Source organism: Cricetulus griseus, chromosome 4, assembly GCF_003668045.3.
Source record: "Cricetulus griseus strain 17A/GY chromosome 4, alternate assembly CriGri-PICRH-1.0, whole genome shotgun sequence".
In the NCBI taxonomy this organism is placed as follows: Eukaryota; Metazoa; Chordata; class Mammalia; order Rodentia; family Cricetidae; genus Cricetulus; species Cricetulus griseus.
Genome location: NC_048597.1, coordinates 109,436,628 through 109,461,983, shown reverse-complemented (window position 1 = coordinate 109,461,983; position 25,356 = coordinate 109,436,628). Strand labels below are relative to the sequence as shown.

Below are 25,356 nucleotides of genomic sequence, written 5' to 3'. Positions count from 1 at the left end.
ATGGCTACAGTGGAACAATGTCTCAAAAAAAAAAAAAAAAAACGTGAAAAGCTGTGGGGTTTTCTTGCTAGCCAGAGCACATGTGGCTTACGAAGGAATGTTGAGTGTAAGGGATCCTGATAGCCCAGTTGTGAATTGACACAAGGAGCTAGAGTGCCAGACATGGTCAGATTGGCCTGGGAAAATGGCTCCAAGCTGGTTGTTTAAGGTCTATGAAGATTAAAGACACAGGCACTTGTAGGAGTGAAGTGAAGACAAGTTTTATTAAAGAGGATTACAAGTAAGACAGAGGGCCAAAGAGATGGCTCTGTGAGTAAAGACTTGCCATTCAAGCTTGGCAACCTGAATCCAACCTGGAACTAACATAAGGGTGGAAAGAGAACCAACTCACAAAGTTGTCCTCTGACCTCCATATGAGTATGGCGCATGCATCTACACACGATAATTGTAATTTTTTAAAGCTAAAAAAAAGGAAAATTGAGGGAGACTCCCTATATACTTCCTATTTACTACAGAAGAAAAGCAACACGTTTGGCATCAGTGAGTGGTGGGGCAGGTAACGAAGCTGTCCTACAATTTAGTGTGCTCTAATTACCTGCATTGGAGAGACAGAAAAGGGCAGATCAGGCAGTGGTTGTGTACACCTTTAATCCTAGTACCTGGAAGGTGGGGGCAGGAGGATATCTGAGTTCAAGGCCAGCCTGGCCTACAGAGTTTCAAGACAGGACTACACAGAGAAACCCTGTCTCGAAAAACCAAATGGGGAGAGGGCAATAATGCCTAGCATCCAGCAGGCCAACTAACACTGACCTTAATTCATCAGGTCCCCTGGTTATCTTATATCTGACTTCCAACTTCTTTGTCTCTCATCCCTAGTGTTCTTGGCTTGTTTGAACACTCTCTCTCTCTCTCTCTCTCTCTCTCTCTCTCTCTCTCTCTCTCTGTCTCTCTCTCTCCCTCTTTCCTCCCCCCATTTGTTTTGTTTGTTAAGACAGAGTTCATCGGGCAGGAGAGATGGCTCAGTATTAAGAGCACTGGCTGTTCTTCCAGAGGACCTGAGTTCAATTCCCAGCAACTACATGATGGCTCACAACCACCTTGATTGAGATCTGCTGGCATGCAGGCAGAAGACGGTATACATAATAAATAAATAAAATCTTAAAAAAAAAGACAGTTTCTCTGTGTAGATCAGCCTGGCCTTGAACTCACAGAGATCCCCTTGCCTTTGCCTCCCAAGTTCTGGGATTAAAAGCGTGTGCCACCACCGCTGCTGCTTGGACTCTTCATTCTTTTAAAACTTGGGTCCATTTCACTGCAATATGTATGAACAACTTGCAGTTTTCACCACAGGCCCCTTTCCTTCCCTAACTATAGAAGGCTGGTTCCTGCCCCCAGGGACCCTAGGTTCAAGCCTCAGAATTTAAAAAGAAAAATTTTGAGTATAACTGAGACCTATAAGTTAAGTTAGCCAGTGTCATACAGCATTAATAGTGGAGGTACAAACAGAACCTAGTCTCAATTCCCATTTCAGGAATGTTAGAGGCAACAAATAAATGTCTGCCTTGTGACACTTTCTAAAAAGCCACACTTGGCTTAAAAATTCTGTATACTTATTTTGGAGAGTTGGAATGTTGTAGATCCATATCTCAGACTGTCTTTAGTTAGCTTAGTAGCCATTTATGACTCCCTCTGTCTCTGACTTAACATCCTTTTGACCATAGGGTAAAATTTTTGGAATGTGTTTGTACATTCCCCAATCATAGCTTCCATCAATCCAAAAGCTGAGAATGTCAACAGACAGCAGCTGAATCCTAAAGCAGAGATTTCCCCTACTTTGCTCTAACTCCCTACCCAACAGTGTCCCCACCAATGTGTTTGGCAAGTGCATTCATGTGTGACCTACTCAGTGACTGAAAAGTTCACATACAATGATGGTGCATGCCTATAATCCCAGTACATGGGAGGCTGAGGCAGAAGGACTGGGAGTTCATGCTCATCAGCTACATGGTGAGTTTGAGGCCAGCCTTCTCTACATGAGACCATATCTTTAAAAAAAAATGCTCAGGTAACCACTACCATGGTGAAAAGTCATCTGGGACAATTTGAAAGTGCTGGGAGGGCCCTGGTCACTCACAATTGGCTGCAAATACACCCCTTTCCTTAGGAGGGAGTGCCGTCCTGTGTCCACAGGCTCAATACAAGATGCCACTTATGGTGCGTCTAAGTACAGTCACCAAACACCACCATGAGCTGCAGTCTAATCATTCACTGAGTGGGGACACCTGGACTCTCCTTTCCGGTTTTCCTTAAGTGCCTATTGTTCAATGGATTATAAAAACAAAGGTACCTTTGCCAAGGAGTTAAATTCTAGGGGACAGAGCCAGTGAGATGGCTAACTTGGTAAACACACTCAACCAAGCCCAATGACCTGAGACCCAGGTGGTAGGAGAGAACTGACATCTGCAAGTTGTCCTCTGACCTCCATGTGTGTGACACAGCACACACACACACAAATGAAACATTTTAAAAATAGCTGGGTAGGCCCGGTGGTGGTTGCACACACCTTTAATCCCAGCACTCGGGAGACAGAGGCAGGTGGATCTGTGTGAGTTCAAGACCAGACTGGTCTACAAGAGCTACTTCCAGGACATTAAGGCTCCAAAACACAGAGAAACCCTGTCTTTTTTTTTTTTTTTTGGTTTTTCAAGACACGGTGTCTCTGTGTAGTTTTGTATCCTGGCACTCGCTCTGGAGACCAGGCTGGCCTCGAACTCACAGAGATGCGCCTGCCTCCTCCTCCCGAGTGCTGGGATTAAAGGCGTGCACCACCAACACCCATCGAGAAACCCTGTCTTAAAAAAAAAAAAAAAAAACAACAACAACAGCTGGGTATGGTGGTAAACCCCTTTAATCTGAGCACTCTGGAGGCAGAGGCAGGAGAATTTCTTCGAGTTCGAAGCCAGCCTGGTCTACCTGGACATTTCCAGGACAGCCAGAGAAATTGTGAGACCTTGTCTCAAATAAAATTTTATTTTAAAATTGAAAAAAAGCTGGGCATGGTGGCGAATGTCTTTAGTCCCAGCACTTGGGAGGCAGATGCAGGAAAATCTATGTGAGTTCAAAGCCAGCCTGGTCTATAATGTGAGTTCCAGGATAGTCAGGACTACACAGAGAAACTGTCTCAAAAAAAAATAAAAATAAACAAATAAAAAATACTGTTAAGTTCTGGGCGGTGGATCCAATGAAGAAATTTACATTAGCTGGTGATCTATGAGGGAAAATGATGCAGAGAAGGGGGAATAATGCATTGGAGAAATTTGCATTTGGTGCTGGCCGTCATAACACAAATGGGTAATCAAGTGGCTGAAGCAGGAGAATTGTGAGTTGAAGTCCAGCCTTGACTGCAAAACAAGACTCTGTAGGAAAAGGAAGGAAGAAGGAAGGAAGGAAGGAAGGAAGGAAGGAAGGGCAGGCAAGTGGACAAGTCCAAGGTCAGCATGGGAAGGGACTAGCTAGAGCATGGACCCTGGAAGTTCTGACTCACTGAGACCATTAACGGAACAATCTAACCCTCATGCCTTTACCGTTCCTCTGCCAATTTTGATGTTGCTTATTGATTTAAAGGGGAAAATATCTTCCTGAGTACTTTTTGCTCCAGTCATGAATGGAAACCTGTTACTAAGTTACTATCTTGTATCTTCATTAGAACACTGGCTTAGTACCAAATTGATTAGTCTGGATGTGGTCATAAACTTTCATTGCCCCATCTATTTTTTTAACTTAGTTTGTATGTTTTATGGGGCTTTTGCCAGCATGTATGTCTGTGCACCATATGCGTGCCAGAAGAGGGTATCAGATTCTCTGGGACTGGGTATCAGAAGGTTGTGAGCTTTCATGTGGCTGCTGGGAATTAAACCAGGGCCCTCTGAAAGAGCAGCCTGTGCTCTTAACCGAACAGCCACCTCTTCAGCCTCCTGCCTAGCTTATCTTTAGTGATTCCAATGTCTGAGCTCCTCATTTTCTTGCCTCATCTTACACTTGTGTCCATTGGCTTCCCTCTCCCCACCCCCCATTTTTTTGTTGATCTGAAACACAAGCTGGGTAGGAGGGAAAGGGATAGAAAAGAAGGTCCTATGGAGTTGGTTTTATGACTTTTCCTGGGAAGGCATGAGCAAATGTCTCTTCAACACAGACAACAGACCCAAGCCTGCCTTGCTGAACCACTGTGTTTAATTAGGAATACTTACAGAAGCATGGACAATTTATGGACAGCCACGGCACTGAAGAAGGGACTTCACAGCACAATCTCAAGCATTTTTTTTTTATTTTTCCAGACAGGGTTTCTCTGAATAGCTTTGGAGCCTATCCTGGCACTAACTCTGGAGACCAGGCTGGCCTCGAACTCACAGAGATCCGCCTGTCTCTGCCTCCCAAGTGCTGGGATTAAAGGCATGAGCCATCACCACCCAGCACATTTTTTTTTTTTTTAAGACGGTGTCTCTAACATCCCAGGCTGGCCCCAAACTCATTCCATAGCAGAGGCTGACTATGAACTTCTGATCCTTCTGCCTCCACCTCTCTTGTGTTGGGATTACAGGCATGAACGAGCCACCACATATGGCTCAAGGCCTGTCCTTGACTAGAGTTGACATCATATATTGTATTCAGTACAGTATACTGTTTCTTCCAAAGCCAGAATTCAGGGTCTCGGGGAATTGAGAACAGAATTCAGAGTGGGCCACTAAAGTTTTGTTTCTTGTCCCCATGACACCAAAACTGAATCTTTAATATTTTAGATTTGACATGGCTTTTAAAAAAAAAAATTTTATCTAGGTGGTGGTGCAGGCCTTCAATCCCTATACTCAGGAGGTAGAGGCAGGTGGGTCTCTATGAGTTGGATGCCAGCCTGGTCTACAGAGTGAGTGCCAGGACAGCCAGTGCTACACGGAGAAACCCTGTCTCACCCTCAGCACTCCAGAGAGAAAACAAAAAACAAAAAAAACACCTGGATTCAAGCATGATGGTGCACATCTGTGATCCCAGCATGTGAGGGTCAGGGAGTAGAGGCAGGAGGATCACTGCTAGTTTAAAGCTAGCCTGGTCTGTATAGAATTCAGGCCAGTTATGACTACACAGAAAGATCCTCAGCCCTCTATGCTGATGAACTAAACTTTCTCCAAGATGAGACAAAATAAACTATCCCTCCTGTAAGGTGCTCCTGGAAGGTATCTGGCTGCAGAAGTGAGAAAGGAAATTGATTCAGGAGGCAACTGGGGGCTCAGCTAAACCAAGAGTCGTCTGCAGCCACACAGTTGAAAGATTTCAGACAACATGAATGGATTCAAGATGTGTGTTGCAGATGCCACAGTGCTCACCACATGGGCTATATGTAGTAATGAAAGATGACTTCCCGGGTTTGCTGGCTTTGGCGGACAGTGCAAGATGAGATTGAGAAAACTGATGAAGAGAGGAATAAAGAGTGCCCACTCTTAAGTAGACATGTAAGTAGTAATATTTAACAGATAATGTGAGTATATCATTCAAGGCTGAGGAAAGCAGCCTAGACAGGATTATAAAATAGGGTCAATCAACACGGAAATGTGATTGTTATCAACAGGTTGTCTCTCAGCTGCAAATTCACCTTTCATTGCCTTTTCAAGAGGAGGGTGATGAAAATGGAGAAAGGGAGACCTTCAATTTAAAAAAAAAATAAAAAGGTGATATTCCTGTTTATCGGTAGTGGGCGCTAGTGAACCATGAAAGAGAAGAGGCATTTATTTGCCCTGGTGGAAGTGCAGACTTTGGCACCAGGGCCTGCAATGCACACTGCCCAACAGCTGTAACCAGCATGGAATCTCATTCCAGTGTCCACCCTCAAGTCATGAAGTGTTTCTAGATGGTTCCAAGTCTTCCACAGAATTGGCTGCATTTTCCCTGGTATACAAAAGCCGGTTTCCATTTGATGGCAGGTAGGAGAAGATTTTCAATGATATACCTTGGACCTTAGATGTCTGTTAGTGACTGTTGGAGGCAGACATGATTCCTGTCTGGGTATGTTGTGTGCAACCATAATCCCACTTTTTCTAAAGCTGGAGAAAGAAGAGTGCTCGATCCCAAAGGTTCAAAGACAGCTGGGAAACATGGGATCCTGTCTCCAGCTTGGCATTATTAAGTGGTGACAGAGCCTTGTGGAGGTAGGGCCTATCAGGTGGCTTTAGAGCAGTGGTTCTCAACCTTCCTAACACTGTGACCCTTTAATACAGTTCCTCGTGTAGTGGGTACCTCCAACCATAACATTATTTTCATTGCTACTTCATAGATTTTGCTACTGTTACAAATTGTAATATAAATATCTGTGTTTTCCAATGGTCTTAGGTGACCCCTGTGAAAGGGTCATTCCACCTCAAAGGGGTTGGGACTCACAGGTTGAGAACCAGTGTTTTAGAGTATTAGGGGACATTCCCTCAAAACATATTCTAGGGCCCTGATCTCTTCCCATTCCCAACCATGTAGTGAATGACTTTGCTTTGTCACAGGCTCAGAATCAGTTATCTCCAGTAGTTTTGATTTTTTTATTTTGTTTTGTTTTTCAAGACAAGGATTCTCTGTGGCTTTGGAAGCTGTCCTGGAACTAGCTCTTGTAGACCAGGCTGGTCTCGAATTCAAAGAGATCCACCTGCCTCTGCCTCCTAAGTGCTGGGATTAAAGGCATGAGCCACCACTGTCTGGCTTGAAATTTTTTTAATTAATTCATTTATCTATTTGGGTGTGGATATGTGCATATGAATGCAGGGGCCCACACAGTCCGATGCCTGAGATCAGATCCCCTGAAGCTGGAGTCCCTGGTGGTTGTGAGCTGCCTGATACCTGTGCTGGGAACCAAACTCAGGTCCTCTGGGACAGCAGATGCCCTGATTAACCACCTCTCTACCTGGGTTAGGTTTTGCAGAACAGAAAGCTGACACAGGGGGATCCCAGGGGCCCTGGATGCTTTTTCAGAACAAACATGTTTGAGCAGAAATCCTTGCAGTCCATAGTTAAGCTGCCGGATCCAAAGGCCATTCTGGCTGTTATTTTATGTAGGGGAGTGTGAGATTTTGGAAGAGTACAATTCTGGTAACCCCAATGTATGAGTTCTACAGTAGTACTGTCCATTTCCTAGATGTTAGAAGCAGGAATTATTTCACCTAGGGAAGAAATGAAGTACACAAACTCCCCTCAAAGAACACACTCCAAAGGTGACTGGAGAAGAAGCAGCTGTTACAGGCTAACAACTACCTTCAGCAGCATCCTACTCACACGTGGGCTTTGTTTAGAGGTTACTTAAGAGGATGATAGGGCATGCCTGTAATTTCAGCACTTAGGAGGCAGAGACAGGATTGTTGCAAGTGTGAGGCTAACCTGGGCTACACAGTTAACAAAAACGAAACAACCAATCAAGCAGAAACAGAGAAGGGAAATAGGAAGAAGAAAAGGAGGGAGGTAGAGAACTAAAGCTAAAGAACACAACAGGAAAACAAAGGCTACAAAGAAGTTAAGGGACCCTGCTGTAAACACAACAAACCAAAAGTGAACTGGAAGGTAAATCCAGTCAAAAAAAAAAAAAAAAAAACCTTTATAAAGCCAACTTCACACCTGAGGGTAGAAAGCCCAAGTTTAAGGGCTATGAGCCGAAGCCAGACCTGGAGCAACTGGGCATAGAGCTCAACTCTTCTAACCCACAGGTCCCTGAAAGAGAGGCCATATCCTGGCATTTCACCTAGTGAAATGCCTAGTGCATTTGTGCAGTTAGCTCTCAGGGGCTGCAGTTCCACTAGCGCAGCCTCTCTCAGACCTAGGGCCCAGCCAGCAAGCCATCACTCACTGCACTCAAGTCATCCTGAATTCCTGTCCCAGGAGCAAGGCCTTCCTCCACCTCACAGACACATAGCTCACAATCACAAGGACAGTCAGTTAATGTCAAGGTGGAACCCACAAGTGACCCCAGAACTGAGGAGCCTGAAACAGTGGAATTCCAAGGTTAAGGCCAGATTGGGCTCTATGACAGCCTGTCTCAAAAGAGAAAGAGATAAAGTGAAACAAACAAAAAAGGCTATAAATTGAAGGGCCCTTTAATGTTCTGGGTTTCAAGTTTCCTTTCAATTAGTCAAGAGTTTCCAGAGGCTTTGAACCATGCTCATCATGATGAACATTTGCAAGGACAGCTGATTGAACAAAAGGGAAAACTGTGTGATACACCTCAGCTCCCACTGACACCAGGACGAATGAAGAGGTGTTGGAGAGGCATGAAAGATGGAGGAGCGAAGAGGCATGTAGGTGTGTGTGTGTGTGTGTGTGTGTGTGTGTGTGTGTGTGTGTGTGTGTGTGTTTGCTTGTTTTGTTTTTTTTTTTAATTGGGGGGGCACTGCAGGGGTGAGGGGAGGATATGGAGGGAATGAGAGGTGAGCACAATTAGAATGCATGATGTGAAATTCCCAAAGATTCAATAAAGAAATTATGTTAAATAAAAAAAAAGTCAGGGTTCTGGCCAGGTGGTGATGATGCACATACCTTTAGTCCCAGCACTCAGGGCTAAACATATGTAAGCAGTTAAGAGCATAGCAGGGGGGCTGGAGAGATGGCTCAGTGGTTTAGAACACTGGCTGCTCTTTCAGAGGACCTGGGTTCAATTCCCAGCACTCACATGGCAGTAACTGTCTGTTACTTCAGTTTCAGGGGATCTGACACCTTCACACCAATACACATAAAATAAAGTTAAATAATTTTAAAAAATTGTAAAAAAAAAAAAAAAAAAGAGCATAGGCAGGAAGATTTCTGTGAATTCAAGCCCTGCCTGGTCTACAGAGCTAGTTTAAGACAGCCAGAACTATTACACAGGAAACCCTGTCTCAAAAAACAGGAGGGGGGACCCTGAAAATAAATATAAAAAAAAAATCAAAGGCTAGGATTTCAGCCTGAGGTTACGGCTTGGTATTAGAACACATGCTTGGCATATGCAGGCACCTGGGTTCGATCCCTAACACTGAAACAAACAAACAAACAGAAAAAGCAGCAGCCTGGCATGTAATCCCTTACTTTTAGCAATAGAAGCAGAACCAGTTCAAAGACAAGCACAACTACACAGTGAGACTGTATCAAAAACAAAACAAGGGGATGGAAGGATGTCCCAGTGTTTAAAAAGACCCAGGCTTGATTCCCAGTACCTACATAGCAACTCAAAACCATTAGTCCCGGGGATCTGAAGCCCTCTTCTTGTCTCTGTGAGCACTTGGTTGGTACATACATGGTACAGACAAAACAGCCATACACATAAAAAGCCAAGCATGGTGCATATACCTTCAATCCCAGCACTTGTGAGTTTGAGGCCAGTCTAGTCTACATATTGAGGACTATTCTTTTTAAATTTTATTTAACATTTTTTCATTTATTTTACATGCCAACAACTTCCCCCTCCTTCCTCTCCTCCTGTTCCCTCCCCAACTCCCATCTACCCTACCTCCAACCTCTCCTCCATTCAGAATGGGGCAGGCCTCCCCTGGGCTTGAACAAAGCATGGGCACTTCAAATTGAGGTAGGACTCCTCCCCATTCATCAAGGCTGGGCTAGTTAATCCAGCATGGTGAACGGGTTCCCAAAAGCCAGCTAAGCACCAGAGACAGGTTCTGATCTCACTGCCAGGAGCCTTACAAACGGACCAAGCTACACAACTGTCACACATATAGAGGGCTTAGGTCGGTCCCATGCAGGCTTCCTAACTGTTGGTCCAGATTCCATGAGCTCCCACTAGCTCAGGTCAGCTGTCTCTGTGGGTTCCCTGGTCATGACCTTGACCCCACTGCCTCTTCAGGACTCCCAGAGCTCTGCCCAGTGCTTGGCTGTGGATCTCTGCATCTGCTTCCATCTGGTACTGGATGAAGGCTCTCTGATGACAATTAGGGTAGCCGCCAATCTGGTTATTGTAGATGGCCAGTTCAAGCACCCTCTCCACTATTGCTAGGAGTTTTAGCTGGGGTCATCCTGGATTCCTGGGAGTTTCCCTGGCATCAGCTTTGAGGACCAAACAAAACAAAACAAAAAACCTAACAGAAATCAGACATTTGTCTCCGGCTATTCTGTTTTCCACTGCAATGGTCCCTTTGGTCACTGCCCACTCTTACACTTGAATGTACCTCAAATTATTCTGTAATAATCCCCATCTCCTACACTAAAAAAGCAAAAATCACTGGAGGTCTATGTTGCTCCAAGCTAGCCCCAAACTCCTGGATTCAAGAACACCTCCTACCTTCCTAAGCAGCTGGGACTGTGTGCCTTTCAAGTTTCCACTGTCAGCAGGGCAATGCCCAGAGCCTTGGAAATAACTATTGGTCTGCAGGAGGGATAAAGGTCTCTGCTCCCATAGGAACCCTGGCTCAGCTGTTGGGGTTGACCTAGAAGCTCATTTCCAATGGGTCAGGTGCTGTATCATCAGTTGGCCAGGGAAACCCTCCATAAGGGTGAGGCACAGCTTTTGCTAGCGGTCAACAGACAAAGCAGAGATTTAAGGAAAGCAATGGAGCAGTGGTTCTCAGCCTTCCCAACACTTCAACCCTTTAATACAGCTCATGTTGTGGTGACCCCCAACCATAAAATGTTCATTGCTACTTCCTAACTGTAATTTTGCTACTGTTATAAATAGTAATGCTAACATCTGTTATGTGACCCCTGTGAAAGTGTTGTTTGACCCACTCAAGGGGTCACAAACCGAAGGTTGGGGACCAGTGTACTAGACAGTGTACTAGACACAACTAGAAGTTGTGCAGCCCTAGGCACTTCAGAACCCATCTGCGGGGTCAATCCAGGAAGTGACTCCAAGGACTGTCCCGAGGAGGTTAGCTAGGAAGGTGACACACTCTACTTTCAGAGGAAAAACAAATCCCATTCACTTCCTTAGGGGTCTTGGTCTTAAATACTAAAGCTCACACATGCTTAGAGCCTCTAGTTGTCCCTTGAAATGGAAGTGGTGATTAGACAGAGGACAGGGGGCAGAGGGACTTCTTTTAGAGACTTCTCCCCAGGGCACTTTCAACAAGTGGCTGGGCAGTGCTTGAGCTGGGATGGGCACTCTCCAGTCTGAGCTTCCATAGGGGCCTTCTCAGGGCAACTTTCCCTACTTCCAGTTAGCCCAGAGTCCAGCGCTGGTCCCCAGGAAGAGCTAGGTTATTTATTATTTTACTGTGGCATCCCCAAACACCAGATCTAAAGCAATGGTTAAGACCCATCTGCTGGCAAAGGGGGGGGGGGTGACCTAAGTCAAGTAAAGAAAGGCGTATCACCCAGGTTCTGGTTCTTGATTTTAGTATCATCCAATGGAACAGTGGCTATATAGGCAGGGGTAGTTACAAAGAGGTATGTTATTGAACACAGGAAGTGTTATATTCTACACAAAACCAAAATTATGTAAATGAAGATAACGGGCCCAGCCAACCTCCCATACTCCCTGTTCCCACCCCACATCCCCAATGTAACCCTCCCTACTACATTTATATACTCTTCCCCAGAATTAAAAAAACTGTCTCTCCCTTCCATCCCAGTTTCCAACATCCTACCTTCAGTTAAGGGAAGGAAGGCTCCCTTAAGAATCATGGGATGGGCCAGGCGGTGGTGGCGCACGCCTTTAATCCCAGCTCTTGGGAGGCAGAGGCAGGCGGATCTCCACGAGTTCAAGGCCAGCCTGGTCTCCAGAGTGAGATCCAGGACAGCCATGGTAGTTGCACAGAGAGAAACCCTGACTTGCAAAACTAAACAAAAAACAAAACAAAACAAAAATCATGGGATGGACATCCCCTCCCCTCCAGGCAAGAGCCTGCACAGAAGCCCAAGAGAGCTTAATGTTTATATTACCATTAAATATGGTTTAAAATGTGCAGAAGACCCAAGCCGGTGAGAGATCACTGACTCAGGTCTGACAACTAGGGAACCTTCATAAGACCAAACTAGACTCCCTGAATATAGGTGACAATGGTGAGGCTGGGGCAATATATGAAGCCACTGGCAGTGGGTCCAAGATCTAACTCTAATGCACAAACTGACTTAGTGGCGCCCTTTCTATATGGAGAGATGCCTTGCTCAGCCTAGACATGGTGGGGGTGGATGGTGTGCTTTGGTCCTGCCTCAATGAGATGATGGGACAGACTTCCTAGGGGAGGCCTTACCCTATCTGAGGAGCAGATGGGAAGTGGGGGGGGGGAGAGAAAGGAGGAGGGAACTGGGATTGTAATGTAAAAAAAAATATTAAAAAATATGCAGGAGGATGCTTGACATCCTTCCTAGAATCAAAATGCTTTGTGTGACAAGTGTTTGGGGTGATGTCTGTTTTAGAACTAAGCCCAGCATCACACAGTACCCCTCACCCTGTGCTGCTGGCTCTGCGCTGCAGGTGTGTGTTAGTTCTCCAGGGAGCAACTCAGAACTTGATCAGTCTGGGACATAGAGCTAGTCTACAGATAGCTAACCCTCAAGAGAAAAGAAGAGGAGGTTCCAGAGTAAAACAGGAGGGGACCTCGAGGATAGGCACTTGGGTCTGCTTCAGCAATGACTGGTCTGACTGGAACCAGATGAGAGGCATCGATTAACGTGGCACACAAACCGTTTGAGAATGGACTTCCTGTGGATCAAGGAAAAGCTTTCCTTACAGGTCTTCTGGTCTGGGCCTGAGCAATTGCAACTGGAAAGCGATTGAACAGACAGACAGGTAATTTCCACAGACAGGACCCCTTTATTTGGAAGCCATACCCAGCCACCACATTCAATAGCATATTTCAGAATGGCCTCAGCTTCTCATTAGAGAGCCAAAACAGGCTGATGAACTTTATTCCATTTAAGAAAAGCTCCAAGAAAGTAGAGTACAAAGTGAATGAAGAGGCCCAAATAGCAAGATACACTTTGACATGATTTTTTTTTTTTTTTTTGTAGTGCTGGGGAGGGAACCCAGGGCCTTGGTAGATGTTGGTAGATGTTCTATCATGAAACCACATCCCAGATCCCAATACATATATATTGCTTTATTTCATATTTCATATTTCAGTGTCACTAGTCAAGGAAGAACTATAATTATAATAAATATATTTTGTAGTACAAAGAAAAGTTTCTGTGCTGCAAGAAAGTACAGATGTCACTGACTTAAAAATGCAAAGGGTTTGTTATAAAAAAAAACAAAAACAAAAACACACACACAAGAAGATTCAGCACATGGTCAGTGTACCCTAATATTGAAAACATTAACTACTTTAAAAAAATTAAGGAATTGAAAGGGGTGGGAGAGTTCTGAGCTGGTTATCTAGTGTCCCTCCTCTGTCTGCTCCAGTGGCCTGGAGCATTCTCTTGCCACAATGGCACAAAACATATCATCCTGAGAATAAAAAAGGGGGGGGGGACAGAAAAAGCAGTGTCTTCAACAAGTCACAAAGACAGTGTCTTTACCCAGCATCCTTGTAACCTTGAGCAATCAGTCTGGGCCTGGTTTCCAAGCACTGAAGGACTCTATAGCAGGAACGGAAAAAGCCCAGGCCTAGTTACTAAAAGCCCCAGGCTTAATTGTAGGCTCTCTACTCATGTGGACATCATCCTCAATAGTGTGCTTCCATGGCCATAAAAAGAAAAGAAGAAATTAAGAGCCAGCTGTGGTGGAATGTGCCTATATCCCCCAAAGCTTCAGAGGTAGAGGCAGGAGGTCAAGATATATAAGGTTGTCCTTAGCTATACAGCTAATTTGAGGCCAAACTGGGCTACATGAGATCCTGTCCAAAAAATAAAAATAAAAGCTATTTAAATAAGGAACTTCTTTGCTAGAACAAGGCCAGGACCATGGTGCTGGGCTAAGCACCATGCAGAGGCGCCAGCACCCCAGAGATCCTATTGAGGACAACCAAGAAAACAGGTGTCCTGGAAGATGACTGCTACTCACAACCTCCTGGACCCCAGTCTCTACCTCTATTACATTCAGAGTGAAGCACAAGTTCAAAACCATGCGTTTCTGCAAGAGCCCTGGAGAGCCACTGCCCTGCACCTGCATGGAGGAATTCAGCTCAGTGCCCAGGGCTTGGCCTTGTAGTCCTCTGGAGCACATAAATGCCTTCAACCCCCAAATGTCTGATTGAACCACTCGGACCCCATAGGACTGATAATAGCGGTACTGCCCTTAACAATTCTTACATTAAAAAGATTTTAATTTAAAAAATGCTATCCAGGAATGGTCAAGGATACCCATGATTACATAGACGCCCCCTCCCTGTGCAGCCTGGACATGCAATGCTCTCAGAGGAGAGCTATACAACTCTCTCTTTAGGGGATACATGCTACACCCTGACTCTAAACAAGAAATTATTGTGGACTATTTCTCTTTCTGAAACAGAAAATATAAAATGCATAAGTTTACTACTTCCATCATCTTCAGCTCCTAGGATGGCTGCACCTCTACCCAGTACTTATTTTCCTCTCTGGGGGACACTGAACGAAAACTACCAAGGAAAAAGTGTGCTTCCAAAGAGGTTCACCACATTGGATCCTAACACAAGACTTGACAGCAAGCCATGTTCTCAGCCTTTGAGAAGGATGCTACATATCAAAAGATCTAGACTCCATGTCTGCCTGACTTGGGGAATCTTCAGAAAGAACCTTTGGAACTTAAGATTCCAGTCCTATGAGAGGATAACCCTGCAAAGAAGGTAAAGCCAAAGCCCGAGGCAGGGCTGTAAACATCATGGTTTTTCTAAGGCCCAACTGGTACATGGCTTTGGCAGCTGTGGTTAATCTCAAAGAGAAGGTGACAGGCATGTTCTGGGAGCACAGGACATATCTTTTCCACATCCTAAGACAAGGTTCTGCAGTCATTGGAAGAGCAAGGAGCACACTGGGAAGAAAAGGACTTCTTTGGCCAGGGCTACAGGGTGGATACTTGGGTAAATCCCCTACCACACTCCTTATTCCCACTGACACACTGAGCACAGGAATGTCCCAACAGGGTGAGGAAGTGATGACACCTCAACCAGTGACTCAGCTCTAAATGGAGCAGAAGCTGTCCTGCAAGGTGTCAAGAAGGTATGAAACCTCTCTGGACTCCCAGTGACATCCTCACTCGATCCTGTGGCCTCCAGTGAAGACTGCCGTGCCTCAAGGAAAAAACCAGGTGAGAGCAAATTAAGTCCCCAAGGAAGTTGAGCCAGGCAGACTGCAGCAGCACCCATGTCTTTGCACCTACGCCTCAGCATTCTGTCCTCACCTCAGCAGGTCTTGGGACAGTCATCAGCTCCTTTGGGGATCAGATTCCCAGAGCCACCCACAAGGATGGACACCCTCCTTCACTGGACTCTTGTCTACCAGAACTACTCACCACCATGTGATTTTGAACTCATAGATGGGGCGTTTGCAGTAGTAGTGGTTGACAAGGTGCTTGTCACACACCCCAATGCACTGGTGGTCCACTGTGAGGCCCTGGGCTGAGAGGTCTGTGACAAGACAGTGCAACAGGTCATACACATCAGCCACTGCCTCCCAGGGCCCAAAAGACACATCCACTTCACAGTGGTGCTCAAAGAGCTGTCCGTCACTCTCACTCCGTTCAAAGCGAAGGGAGCTGAGGAGTGGACACTCATAGGGGGTGATGGGCATCTCTTCCTTGAAGACACAGACTTTGAGCTTGGCAAAGCGGGCCTTCCGCTGCACTGCACGCAGCCGAGCAATCTCCACGATCCGCTCCAAATGGTCTAGAGTTTAACACAATAGCCATCAATAGACAGAGGGGAGAGAGACACACCAACAAGACAGAGATGTACAACCAGTGACAGGATGCAAAGGGAAAGAAGCTGACTTAATGGGGGACTCCATGGACCCAGGAAGGGCACACTTCAATAAGGCCCATGGTTTTCCAAAGCTAGGAAACCCACACAGGATGAGGGCTATCCTCTTGAAATTTTATCTGCTGGCTGTCCTGGGAGGATGGAGGAGGAAGGGATGTCCTTCCCAACTTGAAAGGTCCCAGTGTCACTGAAAGGGGGGAACATTTTCTCTTAATCTGGATGAATGTTGGACCCAACTGCTTTTAGGAAAGGCCTAGGAGCTGAAAGATGCCTTGCAACCCCCTTTCCCAACTGTGCAGGGCAGATGACCCCTCACCTTTGTAATAGGGCATGAGCCCCAGAAAGGCCTGGCGCACCTTCTCTCCCTTCAGTGGTTGCATGTTCTCCAACTGCTCCAAGAGGGGCCCGATGGCATAGTACTGGGCCTCTTTGTACACAGCTCGCACATGCTCCCGGGGTGGCAGATCCCCTGAACGAAGGAAGTTCAGCACATCTCTGTGCAGGAAAAGGGGTGAAAAGGAGATAAAGACCAAGGGGTAGGTTGGGAGGCTATCAGGGCATCAAGAGCAGATTTTGGGCCACATTGCCAGCTATATAACTTAAGTTAAGTGAACTTGACCTTTGTGTGCCTTTGTGTGTGATCATGTGCAAAATAAATGAAAGAAAAAATGAAAGAAAATCAGAAAATTACCTTGGGTGGTAGTGGCACATGCCTTTAATCCCAGCACTTGGCAGAGGCAGGAGGATTTCTGAGTTTGAGGCTGGCCTGGTCTACAGAGTGAGTTCCAGGACAGACAAGGTTAATACAGAGAAACCTTGTCTCAAAAACAACAACAAAAGTTCAGTCATAAAGTAAGTTCATGTATAATGGAATAAATGTAGTTTTACACAACCAGTATCAACAACAACAAAATTCTATTTGTCTCGCATCCTTACCATTAGTATTATTATTCTGTAGCTATATGGAACTAACTGGTTTCATAACTAAGTAAAGTCATACATAGTTTCTTAAAGTACATTTTCAGTGCTTTTTTTTTTCTTTCTTTTTTGTTTGTTTGTTTGAGATAGGGTTTCTCTGTGTAACTATCCTGGCTGCCTTAGAATTTGACTCAAGACCAGGCTGGCCTCGAACTCAGAGATCCGCCTGCTTCTGCCTCCCAAGTGCTGGGACTAAAGGCATGTGCCACCAACGCCCAACATATTCAGTCCTAATCCTCTTCAGACTCTTTAGTTAGTGCTGAGAGTAGTAATAGGTCTATTGCCAGTAGTTATGGGAAAACCTGTTACATTAACAATTAAACTATAATACGACAAGACTAACACTACTTTTTTGTTTTTATTTTTGTTTGTTTTGTTTTTCAAGACAGGGTTTCTCTGTGTAGCCATGACTGTTCTGGAACTGGCTCTGTAGACCAGGCTGGTCTTGAATTCACAGAGATCTGCCTGTGTCTGTCTCCTGAGTGCTGGGATTAAAGGCGTGCACCACCACCACCTGGTTAACACCAAGTATTAATCCTTCATTAGCCACTAATCATGTGCTACCCATTTGATCCTTTTAATGACATTATAGAGCAGGCTCTCTCTTAGTTCCAAGCCTATAAATGAGGCCCAGCTGGGGTCCAAGAAGGTATAGAAAACATTTGTTGAAGGAGCTACAGCTGGCAAAAGCTCAGGTCCAGTCACAACTGACTCTGAGCCTATAAACAATGGTCCTGACTTCATTAGAAGCAGTCATAGCAAAGTGCTGTATGCACAAGGAGGGACTCCTACAGAGGCACAAGCAGCCCCCATGATGGGAGTGTTGATGCATAAGCTACAACAGCAGAGATGTGTGTACCCTTCCTAATACTCTGAATTCATACTTTGAATCTCTGAAAAACTCCATCTACTGTAGACAAACCCCAGAGTATGGAACTCCAGTAGCCCAAGCATGAATGCCACTACATCTTGCTTTCTGTTATATTTTTTTGCCACTTTCCAGGCAAGGCCAACAAGCCACTAGCATATAAGCCTCAATTTGGATCCTGTTCTCCCTCCCTACCCTTTTGAAGATTTTTTACTATTTTTCACTGTCTGGTGTGCGGGAGAGTGTGGATATGTGCACAGAGTGCAGGAACAGTGTAGAGGGTAAAAGTGTCAGATCCCTTGGAACTGAAGTTACAAGCTATTGGGAGCCACTTGACATGGGTGCTGGGACCTGAACTCAGGTCCTCTGCAAGAGCAGTACACACTCTTCACCTCCAATCTTGCTAGCTACTCCCACCCACTTCAATTCAGTCCTCTGGGATTTTCAATAAACCCTTATGAGCTCTGACAAACAGAACCCTGGGCAAGGCACAGCTAAGAACTGCCAGCTGGGGCCAGAGCTTTCCTCCCCAAATGCCTGCAAACAAAAATCTTTTTATAGTTACAGAGTGATGTGACACTTTGTTTTCTCGCCATCAGAGGCAGCTGATAGCCCACTGGGGAAAACCAGACACTGCAAAATAAGTTATTTGGTCAGAAGCTCCTTTCTAAGGACAAAAATGACCCTTGTAGGCAAACCTTACTGGAGGTCAACACAAAGACATATAGATCAGTTGAAGAGTTTCTGCTTCCCAGGCCAATGGCTCAAGGTCAAAGGCCATGCCAATCCTCTAGTCATCTCCAAAGTTATACTGAAGGAGCAGAGCACTCCAGCCACATGCAAGATGTGACCTAGTTAAGGCCACACTAGGCTCTTTATTTAACCCTCAACAACAAGCCCACCACACAGCTACAATTATTTCTCACATTAACAAGGAAACTGATGGCTAGAGGGATGGCTCAGTGGTTAAGGGTACTTGCTATTCTTCTAGAGGACCCAAGTTCAGTTCTCAGCACCCACAGTGGCAGCTCATAACTGCTGTGACTCCTGTTCTAGGGGATCCAACATCTCATTCCAGCCTCTGAGGGTATCCACACACAAGTGAGACACACGCATAAATAAAAATAAATTTTAAAAAATGCAATGAAATTCAAACAGTCTTTATAAGGTTTGCCAGAAGTGTATTTATATATTTCTTTAGGATATATATCAAATACATTGAGACTGTGGTGTGTGTGTGTGTGTGTGTGTGTGTGTGCATTGTTGTTGTTAAAATCTCAGTAACAATATAGGTTTTCTTAGCAAAATGAAGGAAGGGGTAGCAACCCAGCATCAGCCTTTCTCTTGTCATTTTTTTGTTTTGAACCACTAGAAGCTCAGAACCACTGTTACAGACCATGCTTCCTCCGTGTTGCAGTAGGTAGTGTTGTTTGTTTCAAATGTTGAATCAAGGTCTTATTATATAACCCACACTGGCCTAAAAACACTTGGAATCTTCCTGTTTTCATCCCTCAATGGCTGGGCATACAGCTGAATGCCACCATGCCCAACTTGCATAGTATTATTGAGCCCCAGAATCTAAATGTAAAGGTTTCTCCAAGACTTTTTTTTTTTTTAATTTGTTTATTTTGGCATTCTCTGACTCCAAGTGCATTCCTCTACATACCCATATAGAGAATGACTCCCCAAGTCTCAGACTGAACAGGACAGGAAAAGTTCCATAAAATCCTGCCAGTATGGAAGTTTCTTGGCCAGGCAGTGGTGTCCCATGCCTTTAGTCCCAGAACTTCAGAGGTAGAGGCAGGAGGATCTCTAAGTTTAAGGCCAGCCTGGTCTGCAGAGAGAGTTCCAAGACAGCCAGGACTATTTCACAGAGAAACCCTGTCTCAAAAAAAATTTTTTTTTCTTGCTATACTTACCTGATCTGGCAAAGCATTTTAAAATTCCACCATTAGGTTATCTTCTCTGGTACCATGGAATATGTCAACACCCAAGATAGAACCCCAGGTTACTTGCTTGCTGTGACTATGGAGCTGATTGTAGAGGAAGAGACATACCCAAAGTGCGTGCCATCTCGGTCAATGAAGTACCGGCCCTCAGAGTCTGTTGGTATGTAATGTCGTCCACTGAACATGGCAGCCAACATGGTGTCTTCATAGCGCCTCAGGGTAGACAGGCGTGTAGTAAAGTGAGCCCCTCCAATGTTAAGTGGGACAACCTCAGGAAACTGGAAAGGAAGCACCATAGCTTTCAGACTGGCAAAGTAACGAAAGAGCTGGGCTCCTTCACAGAAGTCTGCCTAGATCTGATTAATGTCATACCATTCACTCAGTCATTCCAAAATCATCTGAACACTGTTTCCTCTTCCCTTGAGTATCAATCACCAAGCTGTCATTCCACCTGACAGCTCTTAAATCAGGTCCTTCTTCAGCCCAACCCCACAACCTCTGCTCAGATTTCATCATCTTCTCCGTCCCAAACCTATCATCTCCATGTCCTTATTCATGCTGTCTCCTTGGCCACAAAGACTCTCACTAGCCTCCTCCTGTCCAGCTAGCAAATGCAATTGCCAAATGTGGAGGTATAGGTTGTTGATGTGTAAGACCTGGATGAGCATTACCTGTCAACCCAGGTGTGTGCCATTTTCAGATTTACACCAAGGCACCAGGTCAGCTATCAGCATTGGTTTATTCTCTAAGTTTCTGTGACCACTACTGCTCTGTCATCCTTCACATGTCCCCAAGACAGAATTATGTACATAGTCCTCCATTATGGCCTTGAATACATGTCACAATTTCCTGTGTTACAGCACCTAGAACAATACAGTGGCAATCTTTTTCCTGTCAATCCATTTTACTAGATGCCAGGCATCCCAAAGGCATAAAGATGGTGTGTACTCGCCAGTTGTGAACAGAGACCAATAGCTGCTTTCAAATGCATCGGGGCATCTGGTGCTCATTCCTTTCTTCTCATTCAGGGACTTCACATGCTATGCAGGAGCTCTACTGCTGAGAGTGAATCTCACTGTCTACCGTGCTCCATTCCTCTCCTGCTCAATCTATAGTGATTGATTAATCTGCAAGTCAACAAAGGCTTGGTGGGAAGCGAGGACTGTCCAGGTTAGCTTGGGACCCACAAGGTTCCCTTCCTGAAATGCTAAAGAATTAAAAAAAAAAAAAACTTTCAATGCTCTATTTTCTCCAAACTATATATGAAAGAACTGTTTCCAATTCTAACTTTCCCACAAACTGCCTCCAAATCAACTCAAATTTTATCCCAGTATAAGTGTTATTTCTTTTTCAACGTTATGACATCATTCTAGCTTTGCTGAAAATCTAAGGTCTATATAGCCATCTAAACAGTCCTTTTCCCCAGTTTTCACAAATCCTTTGTGGGTTTTTTTGTTTGTTTGTTTTAAAACACAGCTGAGAATGGTGTCACACACCTTTATTCCTAGCAACTTGGGAGGCAGAGGCAGGATACTCTCTGTGAAGCCACCCTGGTTCTACACAGTGAGAGACAGGCTAATCAGGGCTACATAGAGAGGCACTGTCCCATGAAAAATAAAAGATACAAATGATGAAATAAAACTTATTTACCTAAGACCTGCCTTACAGTAAAAACTAAAATCCACAAAATCAATTAATGTAATACACAGGATTTGCAATTCTAAGTATGAACTCAACTCTTTTCTTTGAGATTCATCTCACTATGTAGCCTTGGCTATCCTGGAACTCACAAAAATCCATCAGCCTGTACCTCTGGAGTTTTGCAATTAAAGGTGTACATCTACCAAATTTCAACTCTTTTGTTTGTTTGTTTTGTTTTGTTTTTTGAGACAGGGTTTCTCTGTGTAGCTTTGGAGCCTGTCCCGGAACTTGTACTGTAGACCAGGCTGGCCTCAAACACACAGAGATCTGCCTGTCTCTGCCTCCCAAGTGCTGGGCTTAAAGGCATGTGCCACCAATGCCCAGCTGCAAATTTCAACTCTTACAGTGCAAAATGCCTTCTGCTTTTCTACAGAAACTCTAACCCCATTCTGTGTACATGGCAAGGCTCAAATATCATTTTGGTATAATGTTTTGCACATCTGCAGTTATGTTTTAGAAGTAGTTCATACTAACCCACGTTTTTGCACCATAATATGTGAAACAAACAAACAAAAAAACTGAAAAGAAGCCGGGCGTTGGTGGCACACGCCTTTAATCCCAGCACTCAGGAGGCAGAGGCAGGTGGATCTCTGTGAGTTCGAGGCCAGCCTGGTCTACAGAGTGAGTTCCAGGATAGGCTCCAGGCAATACAGAGAAACCCTGTCTGGAGAAAAACAAACACAACTGAAAAGAGTTCTAGATATCGCATAGAGGGATGTGATTCATAGGAAGCTGGGACAGAACACCTGGCTTGCAGTCTGTGGGGTTGTGTGCCCTTTCCCTCAAACTGCATCTTTTGCCCAGTGACAGTGCACAAAAAAAAAAGCACTATTATATCTTTATTGGCTCTTTTCCCTGACTGCAGAGTTATGGATAGATTTTTACTAATTACAAGTTTCCCATGAATCTGGCAATGCAGGGCTTCTAACCCTAACACAAAGTATTATGCAGTATCTGCTGCCTGGGAGCCTCACCCAGCCAGCCCCTTCAGGGAACTCTGCTGAAATTCCACTTCTGCATCCATCCTCCTGTTTATAGCGAGGATCATTTCAGGTGCAAAGTGTCACCCACAAGAAGGGCTACTAATGAAGACACAGTGTGCCACAGTACTGCAACAGATGAAGCCGTCGGTGCCCTCCTCCTATTTCCCGAACTTATCATCTTTATGTCCTTGTTCATGCTGTTTCCTTTGCCCCAAATGCTCTAGCACTCATTTCTGTCCATCTAGCAAATGAAATCGCGCCCGTGTGGTAATAATGTAGGTTGTTCACTGCATGAAAGCAAGTGGATGGGAGTAGTCGGCCCACTAGGGTGTGTCCTTTTCCTAAACCCTACCAAAGCACTGTGTAGGTGATCTGAACAGAGCTTCTTACACCACTCCCTGGTCAGCTGGAGAACACACCTGGGCAACCCAGGGCCTCCTTCTGGATTGTAGGGAACATGCTATGTTGAAGATTCCGGGGTCCTCCTTTAGTTGATAAAGCTAAGATGGGATACAGGAATGGAATTGAACATCCTGGTAGCTGCTGAGTATGGGAAGGAGGCACGCGGGATGCAGGTGACCCCGGTCGGGCAGGGAGGACACACCTAGTGCAGGAGAGGCATCAGGGGTGGCTAGCTCCTAGGGAGGCTCACCTCCCAAGGTCAGTTCTACAAGCACCAGTCTCTCCTGTGCTTCCATCAGTCCTCCCTTCCCCCCCATCGCTAGGTCCAGGTACCTCCTGGGGCAGCAGGGGCAGCCCGTGCCCCGCCTGCGTGGCCGTAGGAGTGGCGGGCTCCAGGAAGTCGTCTTCGGCTTCGGAGCTGGACATGGCACCGTCCCAGTGACGGCTGTCTGGCTCCCGCCCGGTGACTACCACCATCCCTCTGGCTCTGGGCGGTGGGCGCGGCTTCGGGTAGGCGGGTGGGCGGAGGAGTGAGGAACTAAAGCCAAGCAGTGCCTGACATGACGAGATGTGCCGCCGGCGGGTGCTAGACGCCGAGGGCCTGCGAGCAGGTAGGATGCGGTGCGCTGTCCTCCTCTAACGACCACCGCGCCTACAGTTAGTCGCCGCTCCGACACGGCCGCCTCCTGCTATTGGCCGAGCCTCCGCTGGCTCCGCCCTGATTGTCAGGAGGCTCGCCCAATCACAGAGGAAACGGCGGGGCCCTTAAGACGAAGTGGCCCCGGGCCTACCCTACCCTGATTGGCTCTGCGCGCGACGCCTGCCTGCTCCTGGGTTCGGCCAAGGGGAAGTGATCACCAAGCGCCGACCTCGATGGGCCACCACCGCGTGGACCCCGCGCCGCAAATCGGAACCGGGCGCTTCTTGCTATTGTCCGAGATTTCACTGGCTCCCTGCTGTGATTGGCAAGGGCCTCGTCCAATCAGAAGGGAGATACGTTTGGCCGCGAGGCGGGGCAGCGGTTGGTTGCTGGCTTGGCTTGTTCCGCTCTGATTGGCTCTCTGACTAACGGGAGCGCTACCTCCTTTGGTCCAGGCTGCTTACCTAGGACAGCGGTTCTCTCTTCGCGGACTTGTATTTCCGGGCCGCCTCCTGCTATTGGTAGAGTGCGATTGGCCCCGCCCTGCCTGGATGCACATTCAGGCCTTGAGCTAGAGTGACCACTGACAGCCGGTTTGCCGATCGGCCCCACTCTTATTGGCATCTAACTAACGGGCACGCGATCGGCGCTCCTGATGCTCGACGACAGCAGTGGCCCGGGGCGCGGCCACCGCAAGGCCCGACCACCCAATTGCTTCCAGCCATTGGCTGTGTCCTCGCTGGCTCCGCCTCTGATTGGCAGGAAGCTGGTTCATAGGGGCAGCGCCTTGGTCCGGCTTGCATTGTTTGACTCTCTGACTAGCGGGTCTCAAGCTCCAGGCCACCTTGTCTTCACTGGACTCGTGCGTCCTGGGCAGGCGGACGGTACTGGCTTGGTCAGGCTGTCAGTCTCTGAGGATGCGCTGAGGAGGGCTGAGGGCGCAGGCGCTGTAGAAGATGGAAACTGAGCCCCGCAACAACGTGGCTGGCCCTTCTTGAACCACAAGGATATGGCTGCTGTGCTAGGCCTTTTCTGTCGACTCACACAAGAATCTGAATTTTAAAAAAGGGGGGGGGGCTCACACCTTTAATTGCAGCGACTTGGGAAGCTTAGAAGGATTTCTGAGAATTCAACTCTTGTCTAATAATAATAATAATAATAATAATAATAATAATAATAATAGAGTTGGGCATGGTGATTCACACTGTAATCCCAGTTCTTGGGAGATGGTGACAAGAGGCTAGGGAGTCAAGGTCAGCCTCGGCTAATTAGCATGTTTGAATCCATCTTGGATTACATGAGAAAAAAAAAGCCACTTAAAAGGAAAAAAATAAAATAAAAACCACAGAGGGGGAAAAAAAGAAAACCCCAAATAGGAACCATTGAGATCAATGAATGACAGTGCCTCCTGACAGGTTGGCAAAGAAGCTCTATAGGTAGACAAGAGCAAAAGCCAGCAGCCCCAACACCCACCTCCTTATCCCCCCACCCCCAGAAACAGGGTCCCCCTTCTCACTTAGACCTGACCAGACATGCTTCAGCCTTCATGATGCTATGGGTTATCAGCTCCCTCCTATTGTTTAAATTGACCAATCAAAAATAAAGGGATGAAGATTCACCCTATACCATTAACAAAGACTCAAGTCCTCCTTTAGGCTGGATTTCTGAATCCCTTCTCCACTGGCGGGGAGTCTGTGACTTTTGTTGTGTGTGTGACTTCAGTAAAACTTGGCAGACTACAGAGTCCTTGCCTTTCCTGCTTTGTCATTCTTTTCACCTGGACAGAGAAAAAGAATCCTTACCTGCAACTCTAGATGACTCACCATGATGGCATCATTACCTCTGCGCCAGGACACAATTGGAAACAGGCTCTTCCAGAAGGATCTTCCCTGTTAGCCAGATGACCCACTTGACACAACATACCTCAGTCACTCAGTGACTGTGTGACCTTTTTGGGGGGAGGTTCCTTCAGAAAAAGCCTGTGCTTTTCAGTAGTTCCAAC

The 25,356-nt window shown here is 46.0% G+C and overlaps 1 protein-coding gene across 4 annotated transcripts; it reads right to left on the bottom strand.

Moving 5' to 3' along the window:
• Positions 1-12,731: 12,731 nt before the first annotated feature.
• On the bottom strand, positions 12,732-24,036 carry Kctd7 (potassium channel tetramerization domain containing 7). 4 transcript variants are annotated; one of them, XM_027413792.2, is made up of 5 exons: positions 23,819-24,036; positions 20,581-20,835; positions 19,737-19,906; positions 16,150-16,328; positions 12,732-15,740 (listed from the first exon to the last, which is right to left on the bottom strand). In XM_027413792.2, exons 2-5 carry the CDS (start codon positions 20,617-20,619, stop codon positions 15,364-15,366), a joined length of 765 nt encoding a protein of 254 aa, XP_027269593.1. In that variant the 5' UTR covers positions 20,620-20,835; positions 23,819-24,036; the 3' UTR covers positions 12,732-15,363. The 4 variants fall into 4 exon arrangements, with proteins under 4 accessions (XP_027269593.1, XP_027269592.1, XP_027269594.1 ...); XM_027413791.2 differs by lacking the exon at positions 23,819-24,036 and adding an exon at positions 23,048-23,186; XM_027413793.2 differs by lacking the exon at positions 23,819-24,036 and adding an exon at positions 23,048-23,186 and having other exon boundaries at positions 20,581-20,755.
• Between the last annotated feature and the right edge of the window lie 1,320 nt (positions 24,037-25,356).

Excerpts from the sequence above, each read along its gene's own strand:
- Kctd7 (XM_027413790.2), bottom strand. The coding sequence starts at position 23,191 with ATGGTGGTAGTCACCGGGCGGGAGCCAGACAGCCGTCACTGGGACGGT. Across the intron at positions 19,907-23,047 it reads TGCCCCTGCTGCCCCAGGAG|TTTCCTGAGGTTGTCCCACT; the intron begins GTACCTGGACCT and ends CTTCCTTTCCAG. Across the intron at positions 16,329-19,736 it reads CGAGATGGCACGCACTTTGG|AGATGTGCTGAACTTCCTTC; the intron begins GTATGTCTCTTC and ends TTTCCTGCACAG.